General features: G+C 41.4%; 1 protein-coding gene across 3 annotated transcripts in view; it reads left to right on the forward strand.

Annotated features, from left to right (window-relative positions):
* The window catches only part of TTC21B (tetratricopeptide repeat domain 21B), an 81528-nt gene extending 65520 nt beyond the window's left edge, over positions 1–16008 (forward strand). For all 3 annotated transcript variants that reach the window (XM_004703772.2, XM_045298541.1, XM_045298543.1), the window contains 4 exons: positions 4338–4562; positions 9085–9205; positions 12682–12749; positions 15484–16008. In XM_004703772.2, coding sequence (XP_004703829.1) covers positions 4338–4562; positions 9085–9205; positions 12682–12749; positions 15484–15561 — 492 coding nt within the window. In that variant the 3' untranslated portion in view covers positions 15562–16008. The remainder of the gene's footprint in view (positions 1–4337; positions 4563–9084; positions 9206–12681; positions 12750–15483) is intronic.
* Positions 16009–16337: the final 329 nt, after the last annotated feature.

Raw genomic sequence — 16337 nt, forward strand, 5'->3', positions numbered from 1 at the left:
CCTGGTGCTTTCAGTACTCACCCTGCGGCGTCACAGTTCAGATGCATTCCTGGTGCTTTCAGTACTCACCCTGCGGCGTCACAGTTCAGATGCATCGATTCTCCTTCAGGCGTCCTTATTCGCTGTCCAAGTCTCACATGCAGATCAGGCACTGGAAAATGCCATGGCTTAGGCCTGGCGCACCTTAGTCCTCAAAGTAGCATCCTTGCTTTTCCCGGCAACACACAGGCCACCAGTGTGACAACCGGACAGACCAGCGGTGGTTTGTAGGTATAGCCTGTGTTGCCTTAGGAAGTTAAAACCCTGACTGTCTTCTTATTTCATACTCTCTTATGTTCAGCTTTAAGACTAAATGAGCTCAATACTGTACTGATAAGCGTACAATTCAAATTTGTCAATAATGCTGTTCTTTAGCAACACTGAAGTAATCCCTGTAATCTGAAGTAACAAGTTCCCCTTTCTTTTTATTATTCTTGTAAGAATCTTATTACCGTCTTTACAGCGCCCTCACACCCACCTCCCTCTTCAATCTGAGTTTTGCAGTTTTTCCTCCCCTTTACTATATTGCCTCACTTAGCAGATATTACAAAAGGAATTCTAGGTCCCTACCCCATAAGCCTCTAGGAGACAGTTCTGCACAGCCCTAAGGATCTCTCTACCTCGGAATGCACTCAGTGGTAGTGCGTGTTGTTTACCCCGTCAGCAGTTGGCAGTAGCTGGTTCTGAGAGAGTTCATTGATTCAATGTTCTTTCTTCCTAGCCGGCAATGCCTGAAACCGCCGAGAATTCAGCAGTTTGCTGTGTGTCCTTGGGGCTGAAAGGTTACAGTCATAGCCATAAACTATTACAAATCCGCAGTGACCCTGTCCTTCCTCAAGGGGGAGGCTCAGGGCCCTGGAGGAGATACAGATGCCAAGAGATCATTAGGAAGGCTGCGGCTCCTGTGGCCACGTGGGCATGATTTTCCGGGAGGCAGCTGCATCCTCCCTGCGAGCGTTCCCTCATACAAAGCAGCGTGGGCCTCGGCCGCTGGCCGTCCTCCTGCAGAGCCCTGTCTGCCGCCGTTCCGTGATGTTCTCACAGGGACTTCTGCTGAGCGGGGTGGGTGTGGAGGATGGACGGCAGCTGCCGAGTGAGCAGAGAACAGAAATAGGACAAGCATGTATGTCTAAGGAAATCTGTAAGAGCATGATTAGCATCCGTTTCGAAGAAGTGTCACAGCTACCGAATGATGCTATGTAGTGGCATTCTGTCACATCACAATGCGCAAGTTTATTTTGAGCAAATCCATTGTTCTTACTGTGAAATTTGAGGGAGAGAGCAAGCCAGAAACCACAAAGTGGCATTACACCGTTTCTTGAAAAATAGCACTGGTTTTCTATATTGATGGGATTGCATTGTCTTTTTATCTTACTCGCACATTTGGGACCTGTAGTAGTAGTCGTCTCCTCTGCTCTGTTCACCTAATCAAATGAACCATTATCCCAGGATTGGTGCAGGAGCTGGACTTTCATCCAGACTGAGTTTTATCCTGCCCTTTTTTCTTTGAACCCAGAGGCTGCATACACTCATTCTCTTGAGTGTCGATTGATCAGCCAGCAGGTGTGGGGCGCAGTGAGAATCACAGCAATAAAGAACCCGCAGTCCCTTTTTCGAGTTTCTCAGTCTCAGAAAGATGAGGAGTGCTGATTGCAACACAAAGCCATATACATTGTGGTCCATCCTAAAGTTGCCAATGCAAATTAAGGAGAGTCGGTAGAGCCCTTTGTAGAGAAAGTGTGGTTGAAGAAGGCAGGCCCAGGGTAAAGTATTCATCGAGGCAGACAGTGCCTTCTGTGAGTTCAGGAACCATGCGGGTGGAAAGTGTAGGGTATGGTCCCAGCATTTAAGGAGCCCTGGTGGCTTGTAGGTTAGGCCCGTAGTTCAAACCCACCAATTGCTCTACGGGAGAAAGTTGAAGCGACCTGCTCCCATCAAGATTTGCAGTCTTGGAAATACTGGAGGGTCACCAAGAGTTGGAATCAACTCAATGGCAGTGGATTTATGAGGAATTCAGAGAAACCTGATGGCCCCAGGGCTAAAATGCTGCTAACCCGAAGGCTGGCAGTTCAAACCCACCCGTTGCTCTGTGGGGGGAAAATATACAGCAGTCTGCTTTTGTAATGATTTACAGCCTTGAAAAGCCTCTGGTGCCGTACTGCTCCATCCTAGAGTTTGAATCAGCTGGAAGGCGGCAGTGGTCAGTGTACAGTCTTAACTAATAGTCTCTAATGTACTTCTCTAGTTTTCTAACATCCATTGCAGTGGACACCCAGGAACTCATAGACATACTCCATGGTTAAAGCGTTTATTAAGGACGTTAACCAATTTGTAATGCAGGTGAGAATGCTCAGGGGAGTTGTTTACCAGGACATGTTACAGAATCTCAGTTCTGCTAATAAATGCCCAAAGGGACACACCACTCCGCTGGGGGCCTCAGCCCTAAGGTGGTCAGCAACCCGAATGAAGTGCCCAGGGACACTCCACTCCGTTGAGCATCAGCCCAAAGGCACTCACTCCACTGCACTTGCGTGGGTCAGTAAGCCCAACTCCCTGAATTAGCTGCCCAGAGACACCCCACTCCGCAAGCCAGCCTTCGACACAACAGCGCTCAACTTCCTGGAGATTTGGCAAGCCCATCGCCGATCGGTGCTCTGGCTCCTGGTTCTGCTGTTGCTCCTCTGATAGTATAGTTGTCATCTGCATCCAGGAGGTTCACTTCACAGGGATCTCAGGTCCAGAGGACACACTCCATTCCTTGCTCTTGCTAGTATTGAGAGCACAGTTTCCCTTCTCCTTCGCAGAGACCTCATTTTACACACAGCAGGAACCCTATCAGTATCAGCCCCCACCTTCTTACCTGACCCAGGCAGGAAAAGACTGTTTGCTGGGAGTTGGAGAATTTGGATACAAGAGCCACATTAAAGAATTCTCTGCCCCAGCAGGTGGTGAATAAAGGATTCCGAACAATTGAGAGAGACATAAGACAGGAAGTCATGGTTGTGTGTGGTGATGTTGGGGGTGGGGGGTGGGGGTGTTAGAGATACATTAAGCTGCGCAGACCAAAGTGTTTCCACTTGTTTTCCTCTTGAGTCATAGGAGTAGATTGTTTCTCATAGAAGTGCACATCTGAATCTTGCCCAATGTAGACGGAAACCATCACTCTTTAGAGCAGTGGTTCTCAACCTTCCTAATACCAAGACCCTTTAATACAGTTCCTCATGTTGTGGTGACCCCCCCAACCAGAAAAGGATTTTCATTGCTACTTTATAAATGTAATTTTGCTACTGTTATGAATCAGGCGACCCCTATGAAAGGGTCGTTCGACCCCCAAAGGGGTCTTGCCCCACAGGTTGAGAACCGCTGGTTTAGAGGAATTGCAAGTGGAGGGCAGAGAATAGCTGGCTGAACGTCTGAGGACGTCTGCACTGGGAAAGACAGCATCGGTCTCCTGCAGGGGTTAGAACTCTGGTTGGCAATTTTAGAAAATACTTCTCAGGTCACTTAGGAGTCATCAAGCTGGGAGGAAATGATTTGTTCAAATCAAACTTAGAATATGCTTTAAGAGTGAAGAGCTGTTAAATGGCTAGTCTCAGGATGTTTTAATGTGTGAATAAAGGTTAGACTTGTTCAACGAACTCTTCTCTTTGTTGTCCATCCTGGGACTTGCCTGACTTACAAGTACATAGCAAGCCTCTAATTTCCTTCCCCTTCCAGCCCTATCCCAGAACTGTAAATATTTAGAGAAGCAGGCAACCTCCTCATCTGCTCTTGCGGGGCAGCTGGTGGGTTCGAACCACCAACCTGTGGGTGGCAACCTAATGCTTATCCCACCAGGGTTTCTTCATTTGGGTAAGGAATATCAGGATGATTTGCAGATGAATAATTTTGTCATTCTTCCTTTTTCATAGGTGGAAGAACTAAGGAGTCAATAATGACCCTCAATCACAAACTGGTCCATCAGGGTTGTAGTGAAGTAGTATATTTATCTTTGTTGAATTTTGGTCTGGTTTTGCACACAACACAGCTAGCTACTCAAGCTCATTCTTAATTGTTAGAATTGTGTGGTTATGCTTTCTGCGTAGTTAGTGAATTATCTCTCCTACACAGTAAACACAGTAAACATGTGCCCCATAATTGCCATCGTCACTGTCATCTGTGGTGGCACCAGCAGTAGCATTCTTAGGCCAGGGCTTACACCATACAGAACTTACTACTCTCCACACCTTTCCCTTTACACATAGAAATTGTACGTGTGTGTGTGTGTGTCTGGGAGTCTGAAGTTTGTTTTCCCACAGAAAGATAACATCCCAGCACTCTTGGGAATGGCAACCGCTTACATGATCTTGAAACAGACGCCACGAGCCAGAAACCAGTTGAAGCGGATTGCAAAAATGAATTGGAACCCGATTGATGCTGAGGATTTTGAGAAGAGTTGGTTGCTGCTTGCTGATATTTACATTCAGTCAGCAAAGTATGACATGGCAGAAGAGCTGCTGAAACGGTGCCTGCGCCACAACAGGGTGGGTGACGGAGAGTACCAAGTAATGTTTATGGGTTCTTCTAATAGATTATAGATTAATAGATTATGAGCGAGTGCTGACCCATTTCTAAGGTTTCCTGTGTGTGATTTAAATGAACCCGTTTCTCTTACACAATCAGGAAAGAATAAGGGAGAAGCCATTTGCACTTGGAGGTAAAGGCAGGCCGGGAGGGGGTTTAAGTTTCAGCTGTGGTGATGCCCTACTTACTGAAAGTGTTCTTGGAATATTAAACACTTGCCTATGATTATCCATCTTATTCTAGAACTAATGAAAATTACTGAAGAGCATTAATTACAGATGCTTGTTCCTCTTATTAAGGGAAACTCTTGATGAACTTTCTGCAGCTGGATGGCATTTCTGCACTATTAGAATACACTATGCATAATATACTTTATGGAGAAAAGATCTTTCCAGCTTTTAATTTGTTCGGTAAAAAGTTCTGTTGTTCAGGTATAAAGCTAAGCTATAGTGTTTAATCACACTATATTTTGGTGTTTAACCATTAAAATAAACAACTATTAAAACAACATTTTAAGTTCCGAATTTATGTTGCAGTTTATTGAGAAAAAATTTATTTGGCAGGGAAACTTGAGCCTATTTATCTTTGCAGATTGATATAAGTTATCTTAAAATCTTAATCACACTATAGGTTTTAATATTGTGGCACAAATAAGATTGCAAAACTGATCATTTATTTTTCTAAAAGATGAGTCATGATCATCTTGTACTCTTAAGCTACTTTCTTAGAAACCTGAAAACCTAAACATCAAGTCATTTATTAATTTCTAGAATATCATAAATGATAAACTGGGTGAGATTTTTAAGTTGAATAGGCCTTAACAAACAGAGGATGCTCATTAATAGGCTTTGAAAAATCTAAGCTATCAAAGAATAGCCAGCCTACATATACCTGATCTAGGCTTATGTAAGATCACATAGGAAATTAAGAGTGTGATGTAGGCCCCATTTCCATTTGCTGTGAAGCTGACAGCAGTATGTTGCATGGTGGAATACGAGGGGGTACCCCCCCCCCAATGGAAAAAAGCTCCACTTGGCAGAGCTTTAGTAGTACACATTTTTCCCTCTAGGCAAGCATCAAGCAACTCACTCTGAGTTACTACACCCACTGACGTCGTCTGGGAAGGTTCTCTCTGGTCACTGAATTTTTTTGTAAAAGTGATTTCACTCGAACCTGGTTTTTTTGATGGCCTGTTTCAGAGAACAGCGTGTGGCTGTGAAACTCAAGTGTACGAGTGGTTTCCTTGTTTCGAAAAAGGTGAAATGTCAGTCGTTGACAAACCTTGCTCTGGACATCTGTCAACTTCCCAAATAGAGGAGAATGTCAACTCATAGTGCATTTGGAGTTTGTTCCACTAGGTCAAACTGTTAATCAAGCTTTCTATTTAGAGGTTCTGAAAAGATTGCAGAACAGTGTGGGACAAAAAAGGCCTGATTTGTGGCAGACAGAACTGATTTTGCCACCACAACAAGGCACCTGCCTATGCAGCCATCTCAATGTGACAGTTTGGGGCAGAAACCAGCATGCTTCTCTGGCCTACGCACCATACTCACCTGACCTCACTCCGTGCGACGTCCTTTTGTATCTGCAAATGAAGGGGATCAGGAAAGGACAGCAATTAGACAACATAGAAGAGGTGAAGAACAAAACAAGGGAGGTGCTATCAGCCATCCAAACAGATGAGTTTGAAAAATGTTTCCATCAATGGAATCGTAGAATTGACAAATGTATTAAGTGTAATGGAGAGTACTTTGAAGGTGATAAGGTTGTTTTGTAAAAAAAAATTAAATACATGTCTTTAAGAGGGGAAAAAATTCTGGGTTTTCTTGTACTCCCTTGTATGATTAAGAAACTTAAGTCTTGCAGATTAAACATATAGTTAAGATACTAGCAGTATAAGATCCAGAAACGTAGAAACCTTGAGATATTGAATTCAGAAATGAATCTCTAACTGAACCAAACCTGGAGCAGGAATTATATAAGATGCAGTTAGATCATCTTGTCTTACCAGATGGCAAAGAATTATGATTAACGTCCTTGCAAGAACTCAGAAGCCAATCCCGAGACACTCGCAATAGCCAACGTTGGAGCCATTCAACTTCCAGTAAGAAAACTAACTGCAACAGATTGAAGCACAAATATATCTCAGTCCAATAATTTCTCCAAAGTTTCAAAATAGAAAAAAGCTTCTATTTGATCCCCACAGTTCTGCTAATGAATTCACTATTCCTTCTAAAGCTGATCAATAAAGGGGGAAATTACATAGTTAGCCCGCCTTTCTACTGCATAGCCAAGGAGGATCTTCCAATTAGAAAGGCTTTCTAGATAATAAATGAACAGAGGATGATAGACTGTCCCCTCCTCCCACCCTGAGGGATTACAGCTGTGTGATAGCTTCCCAGGGAGCGCAAACCCCGGGCGTTGTGACCCTGGACTGGCATGCAATGGGGAAAGCACTTGCTTCAGCAGCAGAACTGAAGGGCACACTGAGAAGCTCAGGAGTCAGTTTAAATACTGTTTTAATGAAGTTTATTTTAAAAAAGAAAGAAATCCACGGTGACCAAAATTTCAAAATGTTAAAGACAGGATTTGACAGTCTATTATGAGGACCATACTGGATCCTGGAGCCAAAGAAAAAATGCATGCCTTTTAAAAAATTATAATAAATTTGGCTCGGGTGTAAATAAAATATTTAAACTTAAACATGGCGTAAATTTTAATATGCCTACTCTTCAATTTCTGGGTATTTTAATGTTAATTATTCTGGGGAAATGAGCCATTAAAAATTACATATATAACTTACTACTCCCAAGAAATCAATTTGACTCGTAGCGACCCTAGAGCACAGTAGCAGTGTCCCTGGGGCTCTGCAGCTGTTCCTCTTTGAGGGAACAGAAACCCTCAGTGCGGTGCACAGGTTCCCTTTTGCCTTAGGCTCAAATATGGCCACACCTACACTGTATCTTCACCCTTCTCCTCCAACATCAAATCAAAACCTCTACACTTCATTACAATTTCAAGGAAGTTCTGATGCCATTGGGCCATATTATATAACCCCACAAGGGTTGTGGTGTTATGTAAGTGGGAAACTAGACAAGCAGGGGAATGGGTAAACTGCTGTATAGCCATATAATGGGATAGTAAGGGGTGATACATACTACAATAGAGATGAACCCTGGAAACATTAAACCACATGAGGTAAGTCAGACACAAAAGGAAAAATATGTGATTCCACTTAATATGAAATGTCTAGAATAGACAAATCGTAGAGACAGTAGATTAGTGTTCACTAGAGGCTAGGATTTAGGATGGGGTGTGACTGCTTAATGAGTACAAGGTTTCTCGTTGGGGTGAGGAACCAGCTTTAGAAATAAGTAGTTAAAAAAAAGAAATAAGTAATTGTGATGATTGCACAACATTGTGAATGTAATGTCACGGAATTGAATATTTGAAAATTGTTAAAATGGTAAGCTTAATATTAAATATAGTTTACCATGTTTAAAAAGATTATACTTCAGAGTCATTCCAATCACTGCAGTGTGTGGCCCTCCAATAATGGATATAAAATGATCCCATGTGGATCCCTGTTCTGAGAAACTATTAACAAGAGTCTCTGCGAAAATTCAGAATTTTCTGAAGCAAACAAACCTATCCCCATCCAGATGATTCTGATTCATAGCAACCTTATAGGACAGAAGGGGATTGCTCTTTAGGGTTTCACACCTGTAAATCTCCATGATAGAAGCAGACTGTCAAATCTTTCTCCCACAAAGTGTGCTGGTGGGTTCAAATTGCTGACCTTTTAGTTAGTCACCAAATGCTTCACCACTATGCCACCGGTACTGGCTGGATATTTGGTGATATGAAAGAGCTGTTAGTGAGTGGGGAATTAATGGTTTTTTAAAAAAACTCCTGAATTTTGAAAATGTATGCCGAACTAACTGAGTAAATTGATAAAAAATAAGATTATTTTCTGATAATATCCAAAGATGGAATGAGATGGGATATGGATGAAACAGCTTGGTCCTGAATTTAATTGTTTAAAGCTAAGCTTTGGTTTCTTTGGCTATATTGTTTTCTCTCTATTTCTATGCACTTGAAGTTGTTCATATTAAGGAGTATGCACACAGGGAGCTCTAGAAAGATTATGAAAATTTTCCATTATCTTGTGATTCCATTTTTCATGAACCTTTGGAATCATACTTGTAGATGTATGCATGTCGAATACGCATAGACATGTACATGTTCTGACCGATTGCCCTAATCTTGATTCCTTAGGTTAAGGATGAGGCTTAGCATCCGAATCTTTAATTAGGTTTATTACATTCCATAGATGATTTGTTCGCTAGAGGAAGGTTGGAAATTGCTGTTTTATGGGCCGTTTAGATAGATCAAGATGGCTGAGCTCTATAGACACAGATGTCCTTTAAAATCTTAGTGCTTTTGTGCTTTATCTATTGATACATTTCCATTCTTCCTCAGTCTTGCTGCAAAGCTTATGAATATATGGGGTACATTATGGAGAAAGAACAAGCATATTCAGATGCTGCCCTGAACTATGAGATGGCATGGAAATTTGGCAATCAGACAAATCCAGCAGTAGGTGAGTAGAGCAAATGAGACTTCTGATGTTCACACGACACTTTTGTTTTATTTATACATATGTGTTTGCATGCATTTTGTTTTACCAGAAGTAAATATACAGTAATAGCCAACTTCCACTGTGAAACTTTCTGGAGAGAGTAAAATTTATCATTGATGCCCAGCTACTAATAGTCATTAAGTATAATTTCCTGAAGTTCAGCCCTTAGCGTCTGTCTGGTTCAAAGGTCGGCAAACGGTAGCTTTCAAGCCATATGCGGCTCTTTTGGTATGTACATGTGGTTCTAAAGTACAATTGAAAATGAGAATACAACTCATAATTTCACTTATAATATGACTTTACATTATCCTTATTTGTAAAAATATATTTGTGGCTTGGTTAATTTTTTTGTTTTGTTGTGAGAGCCAGGATTGTCTCTTCTGCCCTCAAAGTTTGCCAACCCCGGGTCTAGTCTGACCCGACCTCTTTCCTTTCACTCGATGCTGTTTCTCAACTGATCGTGTTGTGAGGGGAAAGTGTCCCACTGTCAGTTAGTTATGAAAAGGCGGTGTTAAATCCAGTGATGTCAATTTCTATACGATGGATTTTCCAGGTTCTTTAAATGTATGTTGCGACCATGGGACATTTTTTTCCTCCTGAGCACCTTCTAGTTTGAGTGTTTGTAGGATTACTGTGGGAAATGCTAGTCAACAAAGTCCCTAACAAATGGGCATCTGGAATATACCTGATGAACTGTCGTCCGCCCCCCCACAGTTTGAGTGTGCGCACGGCATGCATCCTCTGCTCGTGTGTCTGTAAACATTGAGTTGAAATGGGCTTTGTGAAAGCCACCTAGGGCTGCCTTTGGAGGAGCCCACAGTAGCCTTTCTTCCATGTAACTCTAAAACCCTCCCCGCCACCTGCAAAAAACCAGAGCTGTCCCCAAGAGCCCTGCCACTTCTTTGTCCCGCAGGCAGCTGGGGCCTGCAGCCTGGCAGCAAGCAGCTGGGCACTAGATGCCGCACCATCGGGCTCTTCTCTTGTAGACAGCAATGAGCTTGCTCCTCCCTCTCCAAAGGCTTCTCTTCTCCAAACCAGCTTCAGTGGCCTGTCCATCCCCAGGAGACACGGTGCGAGTCTTCCTTCTCCCTCACTGCTGTCTCCTGAAACCATACTCATGTTTCCCAAGCTTGGAGAGAGTTGAAAAAGTTCTTTCTTGAAAACAAAGCAACGGTGTCTGGGGGTAGGCCCTTGAACCCATGGCCAGCTAAAGTTTCAAAAACTCTGTTCTTTGCTTCCACACACTCACTAATGTGTTGTAATCAGAAATGAATGAATTCTTGAATATGCTCTGTCTAATTGTAGGTGTAATGAGTCTTTATTTCTTTATTTTTGATTAGACATGTTTTGTTCATTCAACCTGAGGTAGCTTTTAACAGCCTTGTCACGGTATGGGGTCAGAAGTAATTTGCTGTCAGCCCAGTCCTGCCCCCATCTGACCTGGCGCCACTGTCTCTTACTTTACTGCACAGGTAGGGAGCCAAGGAACTGACCTACTGATAGTGTTACTCAACCCCAGCCATGGTGCAGGTTATGTGGACAGTGAACCCCAAACTCAGTTTGTTAAAATGAGAATGGTTTGAATACACCATTAAGATATATACACCGTTGGTACCTAACAACAACAGGAATTTTGACACAATTTCACAGGAAAAAAAATGCATTTAAAAGTTGAGTCATTTAACTATTCCAGTTTGGGGGAGACACCAGTAAATTTACAGCTCCAACTCACAAATGCTTTTATTGTGTCGCCTTTGGTGTTTGTGGATGATTTGTATCAGCTCCTTCAACTTTGGTTAGTAAGCATTGCTCCGAAGTCTTCCATTGTTTGATTCCTTCCTCGCAGTCGTTAACGCCTCCAACATCCCCAGCCTGCCTGGCCAGATTAAGATGCAGTTGCCTTTTTGAATTGCCAGCAAAACCTTAAAACCAGACTCCTGTTCTTCCATAGGGCTCAGGGTTGGTGGTTTCAGGGTCGACTAGAGAAACAAATTCATATACACTCATATGGCTGTAGGAAAGAGCCTTCTGTAAAGAGAAACTGTGCATTAAGAAAACGTGTATACAATGCAAATTTATAACTTTTAGATAATTCTTATTGCTTACATTTTCTAGTGACTTGCCATCTGAATACATTGTGTAGTTATTTCTAGGCATTTGTGTGAAATTTTAAAACCCTGTTGGGTACTAAGATTAGCTTCTGACAGTTCTCCATTTCATATTTCTAAGATAGCTGGTGAACTATTTAATTGAGTAGACATTACTGTATGTTATATTATCATATATTTGGGCGGTTCAAAAAGTTCATGGGAGGGGAAAAAAGAGGAGCTTATACCAAGGGCTCAAGTAGAAAATATTTGGAAATGATGATGGCAACATATCTACAAATCTGCTTGATACAATTGATATTGATATATGGAATGTTATAAGAGCTGTAGGAGCCCCCAATAGAATGAGTTTTTTTTTTAAAGGTAATAGGACAATTCCATTTTCTTTTCATCTTCCCACGAACTTTGTGAAGCTCTTCCCCATATTCATGGGACCCACCATTGCTGTTCTTGTCTCGTTAGTTTGCTTACTCTAATACTGAAGAGAAGGCATTTAGGAAAATCTTAAAACTTTCTTCTAAACTGTACATATTTTAAGTGCAACATTTCTATATCAGTAATTGTGATAAAGCTTACTAAAAATTGATGTGGAATTTCTGCTCTGCCAGTCTCTTTCGGTCTCTTCTTAGCTCTGCCCTCTACCGTGTATTGTAGGCTCTGGTGGCCCTGGGGCGCCGTGGTTTTGCCTTGGACTGCTAGCCACAGGTCTGAAGATCAACACCACCAGCTGCTCTGGGGGTAGAGGACCAGGCTTTCTACTCCCATAAGGAGTTACCGTCTTGGAGACCCTCAGGGGCAGTTGTGCCTGCCCTCCAGGGTCACTGCCAGTCAGAATGGGCTCCATCACAGCGAGAGGGTTTTGATTCGGTTCCTCCTGCTTCCTTCTACCACCGGCCTTTACACAGTCCCCTCTGCCTGCAAGGCTTCTTGCTTCCTATCCCCTTGTAATTGAAATACTCTCCCGCGCTCTCCTAATTGTAAACCATGGCTGTAGGAACCAGTGGACCTGACATTGTTGAGTGCTGAAGAAATCTTGACTGCATAATTGAGTGTCTGTGTTGTTGTTTACTGTGCTTTGATGAGATTTTACTGTAATCAAAAATAATGGAAAAAAATGAGACTTCTGGGAAATGATAGACACCATGCTTTGGGGTTCACACTCTTCTAAACGTATGAACTATTCCTAGCTGACCTTTGTTCCAAAGCCACGTTCTCTCTGTTCTACTCTCACGTCTCTCTATCGTTTTTCAGTTACTCGCCTTGCTTCAGAGTCCACTAGCAATGTCGTCTATAATATGCTATGATTATGCCCTTTTTTTGTCTTAACAGGATATAAATTGGCATTTAATTACTTAAAAGGGAAAAAATATGTGGATGCAATTGATGTATGTCACCAGGTAAACACTTTACATTCAGATTTCTTCAAAATTCAGATACTCAGTTTTCTACCATTGGCTAATCATAAGGTGAACTCTGCCTATAGTAGACATATTATAAATATATTCTTTATCCATAAGCAAACCATGTAGTATTTTGGGTGAATGGCTTAGCAAATGCACCCTGAAGAGATTGCCAGCTTTAAAAGCTTAGAAAATAATAACAGTTTCTTAAAGATGTGTTTTGAAGTAGGGCTCAAACAATATTTCAATGTTCAGTTAATAAAAGAGGCTAGAAAGAGATAGAAGCACCATAAATAAAACTTAATCTTTAAGTCAGAATATATATGAAGATTTTATGTATATATACTTCACATCATCATTCTGAATAGAAGTCCTATGAATATGTTTAAATTTGGTTATTAAAGAATTCAGATTTATGCATTAGAGATTGGTTTAGGCCCGGTTCACTAGAGAAACAAATCCAGTGACACTCATATATGTGTAAGAAAGAGCTTTCTATCAAGAAGTGATTGTATATCAAGCAAACATTCCAGCTCAGTCCAGATTAAGTCCCTAAGTCAAATACCAGTCCAGAGTCCCTCTTCAGACTCACGCAGCCACATGCAATGATACAGACTGCAGGAATAGCACAGGCTGGTGGTGCAGTCAGGTGGATCCACTGGCAGTGGCCACATCACAAGGCTTGCAGCAACTAGGGTCCACCAGCAGGATGGTGAAGGCAAAGAGAGCGGGGGTAGGTTCCCAGGACCTGCATTATGAATGGACCACTCCCACATCAGGCTGTGACCTTATTGACAGGCTAGAATCCATCCCTACAACTTCTGTAGATCAAGTTGACATGAAATTACTTCTGTAATTTAAAAGTCATTGTACCATATTTCTTGACCCCTTTCTAGAATGGCAAATATTTAAGTTACAGTTTTAGAAAGTTCAGAATTTATATGTGTATTATGTCATTGATATGATATTATACTAAGCATTATGAAGAGCCCCAAGAATATATGAAAGAATTATGTAATATTCCTTATCCCAGTTATAGTGGGATCATTATAAGTACCATCTTAGTGCATTTTTATCCGAATGATTGCTATTGATTATTATAAAGCTGATTTTCTCACTATGTTAACCAAAACCTCACTACTGCCAAGTCATTTCTGACTCACAGCAACCTTGTAGGGCAGGATAGATACCCCTGTCAGTTTCTGAGACAGTAACTCTTTATGGGAATAGAAATCCTCCTCTTTCTCCCTCGATGGTGCTGGTGGATTCAAACTGCTGGCCTTGTGGTTAGCAGCCCAACTCGTAACCACTGCACTTCCAGGGCTTGGTCACACAGTAATGTAAGGTTATATATCAGAATCATTTGTGGAGGTTTTTTTGTTTTGTGTTGTTGTTTTCATTCACATCTTCCCACTCCCTAGTTTGAGTAGACCTAGAAATGTATCAGAATTGCTACAGGTAAATTTGATATGTGCTGCTGGCTAAAAAAAAAATCACTCTATTCCTGGTGATACTGTCAGCTTTGCACTGCTGACCACAGGCTGGCAGTTCAAACCTCACAGCTCCTCCGCCAGTGAAAAATGAGGCTGTCTGCTCTCACCAAGATGTACACAGTCTCAGAAGCGCTATATAGCAGTGGTTCTCAACCTTCCTAATGCCGCAACCCTTTAATACAGCTCCTCATGATGTGGTGACCCCCAACCACAAAATTATTTTCATTGCTACTTCATAGCTGTAATTTTGCTACTGTTATGAATCGGGCAACCCCTGTGAAAGGGTCATTCGACCCCCAAAGGGGTCGCAATCCATAGGTTGAGAACCGCTGCTATATAGGGTCACAGTGAGTTGGAATCAAGTTGATGGTAATAGGTTTGGGTAGGGTTTATTAAATGTAATTCATAAATAAATGATAATATTTCTAATACAGTAATTAGAAATTATTAAAATATTTTAAATTGATACATAAATATGGCAGTTTTTAGAAGCTGCCATATTAAGAAGGTAATCTATATGTTGAATTCTGCACATATAGTATTCTATAATGTCTAATTATTAGTATTATACAGGCAGTCTGCAAGTTATAAAAGCGTTCTCTTTCTGAATCTGTAAGATAAATTTATGTTTTAATTGAAAGAGTTTGTATCAAACATCATTTAGTCAAATGTTTGACTTAGTAAAGTGTGTAGGAACACTTTCAGACATGCTAAAGCATCTTAACATAATAGAGTAACGATAATACTTTGCTGCACAAGAAGTAGCAACTGTGTGTTATTATGCACCGTTATATGACTCTGACATTTTAATAAAATAAGGTTTATGGGGTTGGTTCAAGGGCCTGGTCCCCTAGGGGTTATGCTCTAGGCTGCAGTCCGCAAGGTCAGCAGTTTGAAGTCACCCTCAGTTCCAAGGGAGAAAGACAAGGCTTTCCACTCCAAACCGTGACCGCCTCAGAAACCCCCAGGGGCAGTGCTGCGCTGTCCTGCCGGGTCACTGTGAGTGGCTGTGAGTTTGCTTATTTTGCCTGTTTATTTGTTTTCATGGGGGTTCACTGGAACTCTGCATGAGTGAGACGTGTGTAACCCAACGGCCACCAATAAAGATTCAGTTCATAACTCCTCTCACCTTTAAAATGTATTGTTGCAATTTTCATATAATGAAATCTCTGGGCTTGAATGTTGATCGTTAATTCCAAGTTGCTTTTCCACTTTGTTGTTTTGTTTTAATTTTGCAGGTTCTTGAAACCCATCCAACTTATCCAAAAATCAGGAAGGATATACTTGATAAGGCCCGTGCATCTCTAAGACCATGAATATGATCGTAACTAATTGGTTGGTTAAACAAAATGAAAGGAATCAGGATTTCAGCTCCTCCAGTTCAAAAGAGATTTGCGGGAGGGCATTGTGATAAGAGCAGACTTTTCTTTCCCCAGCAGAGGGTGCTGCTGTATCAAATGGATGCTTCCTAATAGAGCAAGCAGTTGAAGAGGGCTGGTCTACTTAATGGACTCTTGATTCGTCACAGATTTGACATCGCCAACATAAAGATTATAACCTGTTTGGAAAAGAATGTTTTGTTAAAAATCTCGTTAATTAAGTATGGTCCCATATCATTTTTATGCAATATTAGTTGTGTATAGTGTTATTGCTACGTTAAGAAACTTTGGAATGTTTCATTCTTATTTCTAAGATTTGAGCACATCTCGTAATAATTTGTGAAAAGGGAAATATGTATATTTTAATAAAGATTCATGAATTTGTGGCCTGGACGCTTTCTCTTAGAATGCAAAAGACATGGTTTTGCAAAATCTGCGTAAACCACCTATGCAGTAATGTGACGTTTTACAATGTGACTTTCTTAGGGGGCAAAAAAAAAATTTTAAGAATATTTTAGACTGTCTACTTCCCTTATCTTTGTAGATCTCCTCCTCCTTGCTCTTTTTTCTGTGTTTTTTTTTAAATCATTTTATTGGAGGCTTGTATAGCTCTTATCACAATCCACACGTACATCCACTTTATCAAGCACATTTGTGCATTTGTTGCCATCATAATTTTCAAAACACTTAATTTCTACTTGAGTCCTTGGTAT

The sequence above is a fragment of the Echinops telfairi genome, unplaced genomic scaffold (assembly GCF_000313985.2).
Source record: "Echinops telfairi isolate 266 unplaced genomic scaffold, ASM31398v2 ScPeMD7_4;HRSCAF=17, whole genome shotgun sequence".
Classification (NCBI taxonomy): domain Eukaryota; kingdom Metazoa; phylum Chordata; class Mammalia; order Afrosoricida; family Tenrecidae; genus Echinops; species Echinops telfairi.